Genomic DNA, 17,211 nt, shown 5'->3' with positions numbered 1-17,211 from the left:
ATCTGAAAAATGGATAATAGTATTTAGCACAGGCTTGTCGTGAAGATCAGTTGAAATGAAAACACGGAAAACATGTAGCCAGTGTCTGTCACGGAAGATGTGTTCAATAAGCACGTGCCATTACGATGATTATGGGTAAAGCTGGTACCTTCAGATTTCATAGCCCTGGCTCTTTTCAGTTTATGTCCCTTAACCTGGTAGACACCTGGCTCTAAACAAATTTTTCTCAGGAAGCTCTTCCTAATTAATTTACTATTTTTTTTCCTACACATATACCCAAGTTGTCCCCTACACACATGTGCACATGCGCACATACACGCACATACACACATACATGCTGTACACATACGCACAAAAATGTGTTTCACTTACCAATATGTTTCTCCTTAATATTTTCAAATTTATTCATGTGTGCATGTTTTGTTTCCCAACTAGATTGGTACTACCTGAAAAATGCAGAGAAAACATATTTTTCCCCCTCACTGTACATACTATACTCCTTATAGATACTCCATAAGAAATCATTAACTAACATAATGTGTACATATACAAGTTCATGGACATTCTCTCCTCAAAAGCCATTTAATTATATGATAAAATTCATGAATCTCTCTTCCTTTACAAATATAGCACTTCTTTTAGGGTGCAGTAATATCAAGTTTCCTCAGAACACATAAATTATGCTAATCATAGATGAGCCAATGAATTAATCTTTCACCTGTGACCTTGAGGTTTTCTGGCAACAGATTATAGTTCTAAGGAAGATTTAGGCCATTTCTGCATCCCTAGAGCTACATTTCTAAAGGAACGGCTTTGCCTGACAGTCAGCAAGGCCAGTCCCCATCTCTTCCCTTGCTTCCTGGGGCCATCCTGGCATCCCAATTCTCTCCACAGGTACCCCATGTTTCCTTGCTACACGTCTCTTCTCAGATGCTGAAACCTTGGGCCACCAGCCCTAACGTTAGTCCCATTCACCTGAAGTAATGTCTCTAGAAAACACAAGTCCTCCCATGTATCATGCTTCCTGTTCATCCCTTGGCCTGGGTCATCCAGGGCCAAATGTGGAAAGAAGCTGTAGTCGTTTTCTGTGGGTCTTGGAGCAGGGGAGGGGCACATTTATTGAGAGCAGGTTTGGTCACTTCATACATTGTTTGACTGAAAATCTGTATGTTTAATAATAATCTTAAAGAGAGTATCTTAGCTATTGTTATTATCCATTCTTATTGTCATTAACAAAGAAATGTGTCACTCATAACTACACAAAGTACTCTCAGTCTTACAGATATTCACAAGAGCATGTGCTTGCTGGCTCCAATGCTGGCTGGATGTGCACCTCTCACACCACCAGCTCATTTGCTCCTGGGCACATGGAGCTGTTGCCCTCTCTCCTATTCCTGGCTTGTATACTCACTATAGAATTCCCTAACCCACTCCTGCCACAGTCCTTTCTGGGGACGTATGTGCGCAACTGTGGCAAATTTATGCAGCAGTGAATAAGGAAACTACTAAAACAAATTTTGATGCATGCTGGAGAAAGTGGGAAATTACCCAATTTTTAAGTTTGAAGGGATTTTTTTTCCAAATCCCAAAGTCAACCTTCCATTTGCTATGCCCAGCATCTAAGGACCTGAAAGATTAGGAGGCCATCTGAGGCTACATAGCAGGTCAGTGGTAAAGGCAGGACTGGAGCTCAGAACTTCTGGTGCTCAATCCAGTTCTCTTCCATCACCACATAGGATTTCCCAGCTTTTGTCAAATACCTTAGAAAACCTGAGCTAGCTTCCAAAGGTATCTGACAAGACAAGGACACAGTGAAAGCACTGAAGCTTATTTGAAAGTATGTTCTTAACTCCTGTCATTTCTTTCTTTCATTAAATCTTAATCTCATCTGAACAGTTTTATCTAAGAAAAAAAATATTGGTACCTGCACTAAACCCTGCTGTTTGCTTTGCCTTACAAGGGCCTAGCGAAAATATTATTTATTGTTTGTTTATTTATTTATTTATTTATTTATTTATTTATTTATTTTGCCCCAAGGAGAAGGTTGGAGGTCTCTAGGGTCACTACCTACATCTTGGAATCAAAATTCTAAAGGGTTCTCAATATTACACACACACACACACACATATACAGAGAGAGAGAGAGAGAGAGAGAGAGAGAGAGAGAGAGAGAGAGAAATGTATACATATTTAAGAAAGAAAAAAACTATTAAAATTGTAATACTCAATATATACTGATAACAAAAAACGAATATAAGTCACATTTGACTTTTACAATAACAAGAGGTGCTTAAAATGGTTACCATCAGCATAATTTTAAAACAGTTTTTCCTTTCTTAAAATGTATATACATTTTTTTGGCACCCTTTGTGCAGATAGATAGATAGATGATAGATAGATAGATAGATAGATAGATAGATAGATAGATAGATAGATAGATAGATACTTTGTGAAATAAAGATGTAAATTGGCATATCACTGTCATTTCAGAAACCACCAAATAACTTAGAAACAGATTATAAACTGTCTTTCATAATTATTTTACCTGGAACTGACATTCCAAAACGCCACATATTAATAACTTTTCAGCCAGAATCGAATAGATAAGCATTTGAGGCTATCATGGTAAAATGTGACCCACATCGAGAAGGCTTTGGCAGGTATTTTAAAGTCAGCCCTCTACAGACCAGGTAGCTTGTGCCCATCTAATCAGTATCACTCTTCTGTGCCATAGAAATCTAATATGTGCATGGGGAGAAAGAGATTGATTTGTTTTCTCAATAGGCTGCCAGACTCACTAAAATCAACCTACTAACCTTAGCCACTAAAACTAGAATTCAGCTCGTTAAATGTAATTTGTCTTGATGCCTAATATGTTGCCTCTAGTACTTGTACTTTGGGAGAATGTTTAGTTAACCATTATCTCAACACACCTCGTTTTTTAGAGTTTAATCCTTGCATGCCATCACAGGGTGCCATCAGTGAGACATTGGCCCAGGAAAAGAATGATTGAATTAGACATCTCCAGATTGGATCCTGTGATTTAGAAGGGTCACATCATCTGATTCATGGCAGTGGTGGTGGTGATAAGGGGAAGAGTTCATATGCTCACATCAGTATATGTGATGGGCAGTTTTTCAACTGTGTGGTGAATACCACTCTATTCAGTGCTGGATGCCATCAATTGAAATTGTGTTCATTCACACAGTCAAAGGTCAACTTGCAATATATGTATGTATACGTTTGACCAGTTTAAATTATAAATCACCATAATTTGAAAAGTCTTGATAATCCTGAATAGTCATTAAAATCACACATTGTAAATATGTGCATTACATGCACACACATATGTATTAACAAATAATTTTAGAATGGCAGAAAGTACTGTGTCTGATACTTTGGGAAGGTTAGGATGTCAACATTGATATCAGGTGACTTCTAACAACACAGCCTATAATCACAGTTTATCGTGCCCTCACTAGCAGCCACACTTTACCGGCACACCTGTGTCAACACCACTCAGAATGAGTCACTCACCCTGGGTACATGTACGAATTACCTTTCACATTTAGTTTGTCAAAGAGGCAGAGGTCACATCTGGCAAAGTTACTGAGTCACTGGTGTAGGAATCTGAAACCCAAACTCTCTTCATCGAATTCTCCCCCTTGCCTCTGTAAATGTTCTATTTCACCAATAAAGGGCTTGTCAGCCTCAAGATTTAAGGATTTAAGCTTGAAGGGGCTATAATTATTTCTCTAGGGCTCTGTCAAGATTTCTGTAGCTTACTCATTCATTGTTCCCACATGATTTCATATTTGTCATTTTTTTTCTCTGCAAAAGCAGAAGTTTTTAAATTGTTCCACACAAATGGAAAACTAAGGTGAACACAATAAAGTTGAACTTGACTTTCCATACCTGGCACTAGTATGAAAAGGTTGAGTAATGCATGGTTAGGACAGTGATTATAATGGCGGGCCTTTATCAGAAAGATACTCTTTCTTTTCCCAGGTTATTTCTTGGTGTAGTCGTTTAAAGGGATTTTGACTGCTCCTTTTTCTCTTTTACTCACAGGTCCTGAGTGTTCCCAGAACTACACAACCCCTAATGGAGTGATAAAGTCCCCCGGATTCCCTGAAAAATATCCCAACAGCCTTGAATGCACTTATATTATCTTTGCACCAAAGATGTCGGAGATTATCCTGGAATTTGAAAGCTTTGACCTGGAGCCTGACTCCAATCCTCCAGGGGGGATGTTCTGTCGCTATGACCGCCTGGAAATCTGGGATGGATTCCCCGATGGTAAGAAGGGCAGGAAGTGTCTCCGAAAGGGAAGAACCTGGAGGAGGGGCACTGGGATCCTTTCACACGTGTCATGATACATGCATCGTTTTTTAAAAAATAGTTCAAAAGGAATAAGGAAAACAAAGCAAAATGGTAACTCCCTTTATTCTCATTCAGAGCAGCGATGAAATATTTGAGCTCAAACTGCCTTAGTAATTATCTAGTCCAATTCCTTCATTTTATAGATAAGAAAACTGAGTCCATGAATGATTATGCAAGTTCTCATAGCTGTGTGTGTGTGCGTGTGCGTGTGTGTGTGTGTGTGTGTGTGTGTGTGTGTGTGATATAATTGGGACCAACACATAGTTTTCCTGACTAAAAAATTTTGTTCTTTTCATTGACCTGCCCCACTGGTCATTAATTCATAGACTGTCAGAGGAGATCTTAAGAGGGCAGTTAAATCAAACCACTACTTTTACAAATACAGAGACATTAAGTACCTGAAAAGAGGGTAAAATAAGCATCCATTTTGCCACCAAACTATTTAGAAGTTTAGAAGAGGGATGAGAATGTTTGCACATTTCTAATTTAGACAGATTCCTTGTCTGCTTTCAAGGGAATTCTTATCTTTGGCAACTTGAATCACCTTAACACATCTTTTATATTTATTATTCCTATCATCTAAATTTATTATACATTTTAAAAATATTTATCAAGCACGAGCCATGTCCCAGGCACTTGGTAAATAAAACAATCAAAGATGGCTGCCCTAGTGGAATTTCCATTCTGCAGGGGAATGAGACAATAAACAAGGCACATTACAAATAAATGAATTATGTGCATGGGATGTTAGAAGGTGAGAAGTTCTATAAACAAAAGAAAAGTAAAGGTAGAGTAAAGGCATAAAAGTGCTAGGGTTAGTGGAGAGGGATGTCTTGGTTAATTTTTAAACAGGCTGGTCAGTCAGGCTAGGCCTTATAAAGAAAGTGACATTTGAGCTAAGATTTGAAGGGGGTGGAGGAGGCAGTCATGTGGACAGCTAAATGAAAGTTTTCCATTTCAATCTTTGTGAATTAGAAGGTGAATGGCAAAAATACACACCCAAGTTCTGAACAGAGGGAGATAATATCAAATAATTTGTTGCAGCTGCATTGCTTGTCTTGTGTTTAGTCTGGTTTAATATTAAGATTTCTCTAGAGAACACTACGCAGATCAGAAAGGGCAGCTTGGGAGTTCTTACAAATCCTGCAGCTAGAGATGTATAACCATCTATAAAATAAAGTCAGATATAACTATCAAGTTGAAGGAAACAGTATTTAAATAAATTGTAAACGGAGAGGAAGCATAATGTGAAAGAGACTGCCTTTGTCTTTGAAATAACATTAACATTATCAGTGTAATTTAATATAGATACTTTCCTAAATAGTAAACAACACTGGAGAAAAACTGGGCTTAGAGAAAGCTTATATTGTCATTGTAATAAATGGGTTACCATTAGTTTAGTTACTTCTTTGCTCTCTTACCATATAAATAGGGTTATGATGATCTTAAGGAAACTCCTTCATTAAGTAATGAGATTTGCCCAAACAGAGTACTGATTGATTTCCAAGGATTCAATCCAATAATTAGAAAAACAATATTATAATAGTATTGTAACAATAGTTGGAACATTTAATAATGGGTTTATTTGTTCACACCCCAAATGTTCAGCCTTCCTTTCTAGAACTTACATTTAAATTGACATCTGAAAAGGAGGTCCAATCAACTAACTTATTTAGAATACTATCAGAAAGAAGCACATTATTATTAGTGTCAAGGGTTTTTCAAAGTAGTAATTTTCTGGCTTTGGAAAATCACTGAGTTGAAGCAAGGAACAATTAACAGTAAGAGTTATCAGCCTTGCAATTCACCCATGTTTTAAACTATGGTGTGTTTCACTTAGTCCCAGAGAAAACTGACTTTGGAATGTGAAAATTGTGTTTGTATATTTGTCAATATGTACCTGGCCTCGTCCAGTCTGTGCCAGCCTAGCATCTCTCTCTTTTTTAGGCAAAACGAGAGACTAGAGGCTCCTGGGTTTGTCAGTGGCACTAGAAACATTTTTGTCATAGGAGTTCAACACATATAGTTCCTCTGCCAGCAAAATTACATTTAGTCTTTGATATCCTTTCCAAAAACAACAACCAGAAGGCGCTGAAGGCTTTTAACCATCAAGTGATTTTATGTTGCATTTTATCATAAACATTAAATTAGATGTCTAAGTAATTGAAAGCTACTCGTTGATTCAGATTGACTTTGAAGAAAAGCAGTTTACTCCAAAACTGGAAATCCGAGGCATGCATGTTGTGAATCACACATCTCCCTCTATCACACTCTTTGAAGCTCTATGGAGTCACAAGTAGCAACCCTGAAGTAATTGGGGAAGTTTACATATGGTTTGAGAGCCATGAGCTAAGCATGCTACCTGGTAGATGCCACAAATGCTTGTGCTTTATTATGGAGCCAAGCATGAATGCTTAGCTCACACCACAGGGGTGCAGATGAAGTCTGCCCCCTTCTAGGCCAGGGGACAGAGCTGGCAGTGTGGTCATTACCTACATTCCAAACATTATCAATGATTTTGGGAATAAGTTACATAAAAGCTAGATTGAGTTCTGTTTTCTTTTATTTACTTTCATATTAAAATCAACCTCTAAACTATAGATACAAAATATAAATTATGTAAACATAAACATCCCAAAATATAAATAATATAAACATGCAAATTTTTTTCGGGGGAGAAATTGCAAAGCCCATATATTCTCCACCAAAAGGTTTATTATTAATGACGATACATGGCCTATCTTGTACCCTTTTGAAATGATTCCCTTTTTTTTATGTATTCAAAAATACCTAATTTTAAAAGTACCTCTTTATAGTAGATCATTGCCCCTTTTTTTCACATGAAAAGGTGGCAGAAAGCCATATTGTCTGATTCTGAGGTAAAGTTGTAATTATTGGAGAGATTAATGGAAAATACAAAGAATGGGGTATTGCTATTCCCAGTTGTAGGTATATCTTTTAAACCACATAAACACTATATTGGCTTTACACCTGAGAAGATGTGATATTTCTAGGCCTACTCTCCCCCCAAGAGATAACTTAGAACATGTTACTTGCTTAAATTCTTCAATAATTCAATTTTTGAATTGTACTTCTGTTTTTATTACTGTTTTCATTGCTCTCCCTGGCCTCTTGCTCCATACGAATGGAAGTAAGAAATCCAGTCGTTATGTTCATGTAAATACACAAATGAGCACACACCCGAGATGGACAAGAGTATTTCATCTGCTCTCCCTCAGATCAATATTGCATTAGCTTGCTAGGCTAAGGTCTCGCTGTTGTTCAGGAAAATTCAATACTTCTTTGTATTATAGTCGAAAAAGCCTTTCACTCTCATATCTTAAGGGCTCCTGGAGAGAGTCGCACACTGCTATCCTAGGGCAATGTTCTAAAAGACAGAAAGCAGATTTACGCAGCATGTCTTACACATTATAAACCAGTGAGTCATGGAGACTCTAAATTATGAGTCTGCACTAGACAAGTTCTCTTCTGTTTCCTCTTTCAAAGAGACACCACCCCCACTGTCCCCAGAGGAATTGGGTGACAGTGGAGGGGGAGGATCAGCAGCCAGAGCAGAAGGGGGTTACTGCAGCTTCCCTTGTGCCCTTGTATTCTTGGCAAGGTCAGTGGCCGTGGTGATCACATAACGACCCCAAGGATTAGGGCTGGAAAAGTTTGCCCACAAACTAGAAAAAAAGAAAGTTATGCAGCCACAATAATGGAATTTGAATGAGGGAGTATGAATGGACTCTAAGCCTACCATTAAGACTGAATGAAGACTTTAAATGGGATTCTTTTCGAGGAAAGAAAACATCTGAGTTTATGGCTCTAACAAGATATTTTCACGCATATGTTATGGGCAACTTTGCATTCCATAGTGAAGAAAAAAAGGATTGGATTACCCGTATGGTAGGGCCACATTCAGAATGAGGAAAATCTGTCAAAAACTAATACTTGTTGTAGAATTGTCTAAAGCCAGGATTAAAGCTGGGAAAAAAAAAACAAAAAACAGCAAGAGTTTCATCTTCTGAGATGCTTTCTACTGCCATCTGGGAAGCCTAATATAACAAAATATACCTCCCATAATGCAAAGCCACTGTCCATGGCCACGTGATGCCTTGTAGATAATCTGTATCAATTCCCCTAAATGGATCAGCCTCTTTGTTTTCTTTATAATAAAGCAATCTACACACATAAAACGTTTGGTTCCTGGAGAATGAGGGGTTACAGTAGAGAGAAAACTCTTTGAATTCAGTCAAATCAATCACATTAAGTGTATGGAGAAGTTACCAGATATTCAAAGTTCCCATTTTGCACTAACTCAGATATGTAAACCTCTTGGGGTGAGGTGTTTTTTCGTTTGTTTGGTTGATTGATTTTTGTTTTGTTTTTAAGAAGGTTGGCCAAGAGCTGACAACCTGTTAGCCAAAGATCTAAGCACTCTAAAAAGCAGAGTGTTCCAATTAGCTGCCAACTAGGAACTCAGCTGGTATATGGGGCTTCAGGGAGATCAGTTGTTGTGGGGTTCACTTTTTCAACCACACTAGCTTCTCCTAGCCCTCTTCCGCTGCCTTCTGTATCCAAGCTGCACACGCAGGCCCTTGGAACACCACTCCCTGTTGAAGGCCCATCCTGCCAGGGATAGGTCTACTTACTGTTCTTTCTTGAACAAAGCAATAACTCTTAGCTGAAATGCACAGAACCGTGGATTTCTTGGAGGGGAAAATGGTCCACACCAGATTGTCCTTCTAAGCACAAACCGTCTGGTATGGTTTTACCATATGTGCAATGAAAAAATCTAGAGAAAAGGGACTTTTTTTGTTTTGGGTTTGTTTTGTTTTGCTGCTGATCTGGACAGGGAAATGGAAAGATTCTTCAAGCCCAGAGGGCTTGAGCACCATCCATAAGGCAACTTACAATTGCCAAGGTTTGTCTAAAAGCTCTTCAACAAGGGGGTGGCCAATTTAAGTTAAATACAGTTTAACTTTCTCACAAATCAATTGGCGTTCCCAAAGTTTTGCTGCCTCAGGTGCTATTTTTGTTTTTCCTGGGTACACAAATGGCTGCTTTGGGTCACCTCTTGGCCTTTGGAGACCAGTGCAATGCAGCCAAGAATACAAGGGCACAAGGGAAGCTGCAGTAACCCCCTTCTTTGGGAGAGAAAAAACTGGGACAGAAGTCAGAAAGATGTATTTTCCTTTCATTTTGATTGCAACTTGCTATTACACATAAATTATTGGTATCTATAGTTTCTAAATTTTTAAACAGTTACAATTATTAATTAGTCTTCAGATTAAGCCCTAAGTAGGACATGATCCATTGCCCACTATCCTAGTCAGTGATTTGTCACAATAAGGCTCCAGGACTAAAAGATGGAACAAGGAAGGAAATCAGGTTACACAGTGCTGGATCAGACCCTTGGTACTGCCCTGGTTCCAGACAAATCCTCAGGATCTCCTGCTAGGGTGGATAAGTGAGGACAGGCAACTCCAAGAGACCTCACTGACCAGCCTAGCTGGAGTTGTCCAGCGCTGGACAGTGTGTGCACTCTGGTCCTGGAGATTAATGCCAAAATGGCACTTGACAGCCCAAATCTCATTCTTTGCCATTGAAGTAAATATTTAGATTCTGTTCCTAAAAACCATCTTGCTCCCTAGGGAATGTGGTTATGTCTGTTATTGCCCTTCTGAGAACACTTGGAACTCCTCTCCACAAACCTGATCCAATATGTTCACTGCAAAGCAATTAGCCAGGGTAGACTTGCTTTGGGTAGGAAATTACTTCTGGGTTCCACTGGGACCCGTGTTTGCCAATGGTTATTCTTGCATCTGCTGTAGAAGAAAAGACATTTTAATGTTCTCTGCATTTCTCTCTTTCCAGTTGGCCCTCACATTGGGCGTTACTGCGGACAGAAAACACCAGGTCGAATTCGTTCCTCATCCGGCATTCTATCCATGGTGTTTTACACTGACAGTGCCATCGCAAAAGAAGGCTTTTCAGCAAACTACAGTGTCCTGCAGAGCAGCGTCTCAGAAGGTCAGTGTTTGTTATCTTGCAAAGCTCCGTGGTAAATACTCCTTGTCATTCTTCCTCACACACCTGCGGCCACATGAAACACTAAAGAAACGGTTTTTGAGTTGGAGTGCCAAGTGTTTGTTTTTCTCTTTTAAATGGATTTTACAAATATCAATGGAAAGAACTATCTGGTCTGCTTTCTTAGTAAAATTGTGGATAAAAAGGCTACTTGTGAGCCTCTGAAATTATGGAAGAAAGCAGGAAATGGAAAAAAAAAGTGCCTAGAAACAATGAAATATGCCAGGCCAGCTACCTGGCATCCTCAAATGTGTATTGGGCTGAGATTCATGAAAGGACGGGCATCAGTAGCATCAATCACGGATGAGAAGAAAAAAAAATCTGTGGTAGTTCACTTTCAGAGACAGTGCGTGGTAGTTTGGTTTGTGAAGAACCTGGTGGAAGCCATCTTGTTTTCCTTTCTTCTGTGAATGAAAGTGAATATTCAAGTAAAAGAAGCATGTTTTAATTTGTTATACTTTGCATTAAAAAAAGAGACTATGTTTCTATATCCTATTACAATACTCAACTAATTCAGCCCTTCCTCAAAGTTTATGTGGTCTCCAGCTCTTTTAAGGAAGGGCCCAAGAGGAAAAAAAATGAAAAAACAAAAAATAAACTGTGTGTTTCATCTAGCTGCTGGGTTGTAAAGTAACATAAGGAGAAGATGGGGTGTTTAGAGACCTGTTCTACACATAAGTTCCTTATCTTTTCTACTAGATCTTACTGGCAACAAAAAATGTCAATTAAGTTTCAATAACGTATTTGTACTTATTTGATTAATTCATGTATTTTTGTGCCTATAAATATTTTGTTATATTACAAATAACAAACCTAACATTAAAAGTAGGAAACAAGTGAATGAAAACCTTTTATGCTATAAAACCCTACCTATTATTATAGAAAATTCAGAAAATGTAAAATTTTGGTTAGTTGAGATTTTTTTCACTTTTCTACTTTGGATTTACATTTTCCTAAAATTGATTGATTTCCCAATATCATATTTGATATCAATTTCATATTTCATTGTTTCACTGAATATATGAGACCTAATGGAATACATGGTCATCATCGTGAGCATTATTTTTTTATACTGTAAAACTGTGGTGCTCTTTGGGAACAGATGATATTGCAGTTTACCCTGATGGATACTTTTGTGTTTTAATAAATTAATGATGCTAATAACAATGACCAGGCCAGGGGCAGCAGAGCATGAGAACAAAGAGAGTCAGGGAGAGGTGGCTTGGGTACCAATTGCAAGGAATCTGACAGAGAGTTAAGTTCTAGTGTCCACTGAATATGGATTACCAATGGACATAGAGTCTTTTTCACTTTCATTAGATATTGGAGGAACGTATTCAATAGTAAAATTTTATCGAAACACAATTTTTGGTGTGTACTCATATGACATATCTATATACATTCAACTTTGAAAATAAATCAGAATTTTTATTATTTCTTAATAAATTTCTAATAGTATTTCTGTCAACCTAGGTCCAATTGGGAAAATAATTAATCACTATGATATCTTCACAGCCTTGCTTTTAAAAATTATTGCCATGAACCTAAGTGTTCATTGATAGATGGATGAATAAAGAATATGTGATACATATATACAATGGAATATTACTCAGCCATAAAAAAGAATGAAATCTTACCATATGTGACAAGTGGGTGGACTTAGAGGGTATTGTGCTGAGTGGAGTCAGTCAGACAGAGAAAGACAAATACCATATGACTTCACTTATATGTGGAATCTAAAAAACAAATGAACAAACAAAACATAAACAAAAGTTATTGCCATGAAAATGCATGAATCGGTGCCATAGTCCAATAAGTCCCTTGCTGTCATCTTTTGTAAAACTGTGTGTGAACAAAAAAAAAAATGACCATTTTAGTCTGCCAGATTGAAAAAAGAAATATACATCTTGGGTTTCCTAAGTTTTGATGATTTGGAGCCACTTTTTTTTCCCCTTTAGATTTCAAATGTCTGGAAGCTCTGGGCATGGAATCGGGAGAGATTCATTCTGATCAAATCACAGCTTCTTCCCAGTATAGCACTAACTGGTCTTCAGAACGCTCACGCCTGAATTACCCTGAGAATGGGTGGACTCCTGGAGAAGATTCCTACAGAGAGTGGATACAGGTATGTAGCATAAGACCTGGCACATTTAGGGTTGAAGAACATTTTGGTTATCTATAAAGGTTGTTGAAAAAAAGCAGTGCCATGCCAAATGCTTTCAGATGAGAAAAGAAGGACAATGGATACCAAGTATAATCACTCTGTAGAATTATCATGTCACAAAGGTACACCATTAGAGCAAGGCAGGCCCGGATGACATCCCTGAAAATCCATTTATCTTCTCAGATACTTATATACTACTCTTCACAGAATTTGAGCACAGATGTCTCACTTTGGTAACACTGAAAGATCTGATTTTTCTCAACAATTACACATTTTTTATTGATACGCTTCCTACTTCAACAGATGTTTACTTCCTTGATGAAATATATTAGCCTTATCTGTAGACTTGCATGAAATAAGTGTTTGCAAGTACTTGTATAGTTTTGCTTGTTTGTTTGTTCAGGTGGAAGAAGGGAAGAAAGGGATTGAGGTTTACTTTTCCATATAGGTCAATATAGCACATGCCCAGGAGGTGGTTTATTTGAGGGCACTGGTCTCTATGGATTACTTATACACGTACATGTATGAAATGTACATGTTTGTATTCTTCTTAGTAAAATTGTTTCTGCTTTCTTCACTTTGCTCTGGCCTTCCCTTCTCTGTCATAACCGTTACATTCCCCATAGACCCTCCTCTCCCCAGCTGTACCCACCACCCCTCGCACATCTCTGGACTTATTCCAAGCACCACTCCCAATCCTAAACTTGCCCAACCTTGATGTCTGCATACTCCCACCCAAGGCCTGATGCTCGAATTCTTGACTTTTTCACCCACTGTCAAATACATATGTGCCTGAGTGGGTTAAATTATGAGCAAATTATACAAAGTTATTTGTTGAAGGATCCAGGCTTCCTTTTCAAGAGAGTAGGCAGAGACCATCTTACATTTATTGCTAGATATATAAAAATGACTAATTCCCAGAGAGAGTTTCTAAGCAAGAAAAAAACCAGGATGATTAATCCCCTACTTTCCACATCTATTGCTGTTTCAGTCTTTTGAGCACAAATACCAGATTTTGTTTTACTTTGGAAAGGTCAATATTAGTTTAACATACACTTAAAATGAAATGGCCTATTACAGGAGACTGAACTTATGCTAACCTCTAAGTAAGTGAGAAATGTATAGAGGGTGAGAAAAGATGAGACTTTTACCTTGGGACTGCTGAATCCAGCTCTAGATTAAGTCAAAAATGAAATGAATTTGCCTATGTCAAAATAGCTCCTTCCTCATCTCCAAACCAACAAGCAGTTCTGTGTGATTGACAGACATGCCTCTAGAAAAAAGCTTACATTTTGCAGTCCTAAGCGTGTTTGCATGGTAATGTAGTCCTATTCTTGGTAATGTGGAGAGGCGCTCAGTAATTTAGGGACAGTGGTCTTGCAAGAGGTCTGAAACTGCAACTGTAGCAATTCTTCTGTGAAAGGCAATTCTATTTTAGTAGAAACATGGAGACAAAAATGGGCTCTCACAAAACATTTGTCAACAGGACAGGATTTACATCGTTCTCAGGAGTTAGGCACAGTATGAGATTGCCCCAGAAGAAAAAAATCTTAAATGTTCCAACTCTTCCCATCAAAACATGGTCAAGAGAAGCAAAGTAACCAAAACAGGAAGGGATTTTCTTCTGGCCCATGCTACTTCCATCTCTGGTGGTCTGGGGATCTGCTCCATATCTTCTCACACCAGGAGCCACACAGAGAGTGGCTATCATCTGACACATTGCCTGTCACCAAGGCAGAGGGAGAAAGAGTGGCAGAGAATACGACTCTGGGGTTCCCTAGAAAAGAGCACTTCCACTCACACTTTATTGCCATAGCACACCCCACAACTACACTAAGCATCCGAGTGGCAGCAATTCGACATGTGCTAGAGGGCAGAGAGCTAGAAATAGTTGGTGAATTGCATGAATGACAATTGTGCCATTCATTGAATAGTTACCATTTAGTGAGCGCTGACTATGCAACCTGACCTCTGCTAAGTACTTGACATACTTTTATTTAATTCTCACAGCAATCCTGTGAACACGGTACAATTATCCTCATTTTCAAAATGAGGATACTGAGGTTCGGAGAGATTAGTGACCAGCCCTGGAAGCAAGGTCTATGGGACTCCAACACCTGCTTCTTTACACTTTAGTATGCTCCATCTTTATCATTCATTGCCATCCCTACAAATACATCCCTAGGTGTATCTGGTGAAGCATCACTCACCTCCCTTTATCCTTTTTCTCCTGCTGAGAAGGCTCACCCCAAGATGAGTTGGGTACTTACTGCTTGGAACCCTAAAATGCAGGGCCCTTGCTCCTGCATCCTTCTAGAAGGTAAATGCCAGAGAAGCTTAGCGTCAGTTCACCTTGAGGTAAAATCATCTTTTTCTCCTTCAGGAGCTCCTGGGCCCATTTTTATGCTTGTTGTGTCTGTGTACATGGTGAGAGCACCTAACATCACAGCAATCCTGTGAACAAGGTACCTATCACCTCATTACGAGTGATTTTTGTGTGTTTCCAGCTTTTCTGAAACTACTTAGAAGTGGTTATCTCCTTGTTTTCATTGGATAGACACTTTATACATTAACCAACAAGCACAGCATAATTGGACTGAGGGCAAGAGGGACATACCTCCAATCACAGGGACGTTAGCTCACGCACATTTCTGTTTCTATGCACATCAGTATGCAGAGGGCATTTGTTTTCTTTTTCAGCTTTTTCACATTTTGCATCAAATGCACCCCACAAACATGTTGCTGTAGCAACGAGGACAAACGATTGTATGTGTTAAGGCAATATTGTAAGCTGACTTTCCTTCAAGACAGGAACAGTCTTCGGTTCCCATTGTTTTCTCTAGGAAATTACTGAGTGACATAAAAAAACAATGCACCGTTAACCGTCGATATGAACATCCACATTGGTGCTTCCTGTGAGATCTGTAGTCTGCCAGAAAGCTTAAAAACAACAGGTAGTTTAGTGAGAAGGAACACGAAGGGAAGTCCCAACTTGGAGGTCTGCACATGGTCATATCCTGTTCCAAAGGCCACTTCATATCCTGAGCAGCTAAAATCTCTTAATTGTCAATGGCAGAGTTAATTACACCATGCAGTTTGCCCCCTTTTTTTTTTCTCCAGAGTATTCCATTCTGTTCTGTGTCCTAGAGCTGCTTATCTTATTATTAACTTAATCTTTTCTTGCTTTTGTTTCTGGTTAAGCAATCAAGGATTGAAAGTAGTGGCTCAGGAGATCAGAGGTGCTATAAAAAAATATTAATTTTCAAGGACATCATTAGAGCCCAAGACATTAACCTCATTGAAACTGAGTTTCTTTTCCTATAAAATTAAGGTAATATCGCCTTCGCCATTCAGGCTGTAGCAGTCTATGATACTGTGAATCTCAGAGAAACACAGTCTCTGTTTTTTCGTTTCATCTCTGCAAACTAAGTACACAGCAAACGTGTCTGTTCAGGAGACATGTTCTCCTAGATCCTAAGTGCAGCCATTCACACACAAAGCAGAATTTAATTCGTTAATTATTTCAATGTTTTATTAATGATAGTGTTCACCACACTGTAAACAGATTTATCCTTCTAGCTTTAATTAAAACTCTTGGGAGTGCTTTCCTCAAAACAACTGTGACTTTTCCCTGATTAAAATGCCAGGAGACAGAAGGAAAAAAAAAAAAAAAGGCAAGAGACATAATGCCTGGATGGGCTATGAGCTTTGTTAATCCAAAGAAATAAAAATGGCACTAGGGACTAATCGATTACCACACCCTCCAGTGACTTTAGACATAGAATTACTTGACAAACCTATTCAAGCTGCACTTGATGCTTCTACAAATTTGGGGGCAGTGTATTTTGTAGGGAGAAACAACTGGTACTAGATTATTTATGCCTTCAGTTATTCCAGAAGAGCAGAAAGCAGTTGGCTTCTAAACCACATCCTGCTCGGTTTGGTAAATCAGTCCCATCATGGATTAATCACACGAAAGGGTCCCTCCAAGATGACACTCTGTAGCTATAAGAATCCATCAGCAAGCCACTGAAGCAAAAGTGCCATCTCTCTCCACCACATTTCCTGGTGCAGATGTTCCTTCTGAGGGATGAGGAGAAGAAAAGTTCCGGATGACAGGAGCTAGGGCTAACCTTCTGAGGAAGTGTGTGTCATGTTTTCCTTTTGCCTTATATGTATTTCTCTTGGATAATGGTCCACATTATCTAACTGAAGGAATTTTGAAAGCAGACACCAGTAACAAAAGGCCTTAGTGTGTTAAGGAAGTGGGCTGACCTGAATCAAAACACACCCACAACAGCACATACACACACACTCAGTCCTGTTCATTCACCATAGTGTCAAAAAAAGGTAGGTGCTCTCACTACAGTTCAACATGTGGAACTGGTCAAATCCAAGAGGCCTTTAGGTTGCTTGGCGGATTTTCCAATTACTTGTAAAGCGTGTTCCAACAACAAAACCTTATTTTTATAGCACTTTTTCTTTTTAAAAGCACCTTTTCATACACATCCTTTTTTGGTCTTAGAACATAAGTTAAATAGACCAGAAATTTCTATTTGCATCTTCAAGTGA

At 38.6% G+C, this 17,211-nt stretch overlaps 1 protein-coding gene across 9 annotated transcripts in view; it reads left to right on the top strand.

The window, feature by feature from the left end:
- The window catches only part of NRP1 (neuropilin 1), a 144,195-nt gene that overhangs the window by 58,698 nt on the left and 68,286 nt on the right, over positions 1 to 17,211 (top strand). For all 9 annotated transcript variants that reach the window (XM_081046555.1, XM_081046559.1, XM_081046553.1 and 6 more), the window contains 3 exons: positions 4,071 to 4,298; positions 10,263 to 10,418; positions 12,434 to 12,600. In XM_081046555.1, coding sequence (XP_080902681.1) covers positions 4,071 to 4,298; positions 10,263 to 10,418; positions 12,434 to 12,600 — 551 coding nt within the window. The remainder of the gene's footprint in view (positions 1 to 4,070; positions 4,299 to 10,262; positions 10,419 to 12,433; positions 12,601 to 17,211) is intronic.

Source organism: Rhinolophus hipposideros (assembly GCF_964194185.1).
Source record: "Rhinolophus hipposideros genome assembly, chromosome: 1".
In the NCBI taxonomy this organism is placed as follows: Eukaryota; Metazoa; Chordata; class Mammalia; order Chiroptera; family Rhinolophidae; genus Rhinolophus; species Rhinolophus hipposideros.
The sequence above is the reverse complement of the archived record's forward strand: the minus strand, read 5'-3'. Positions and strand labels throughout refer to the sequence as shown.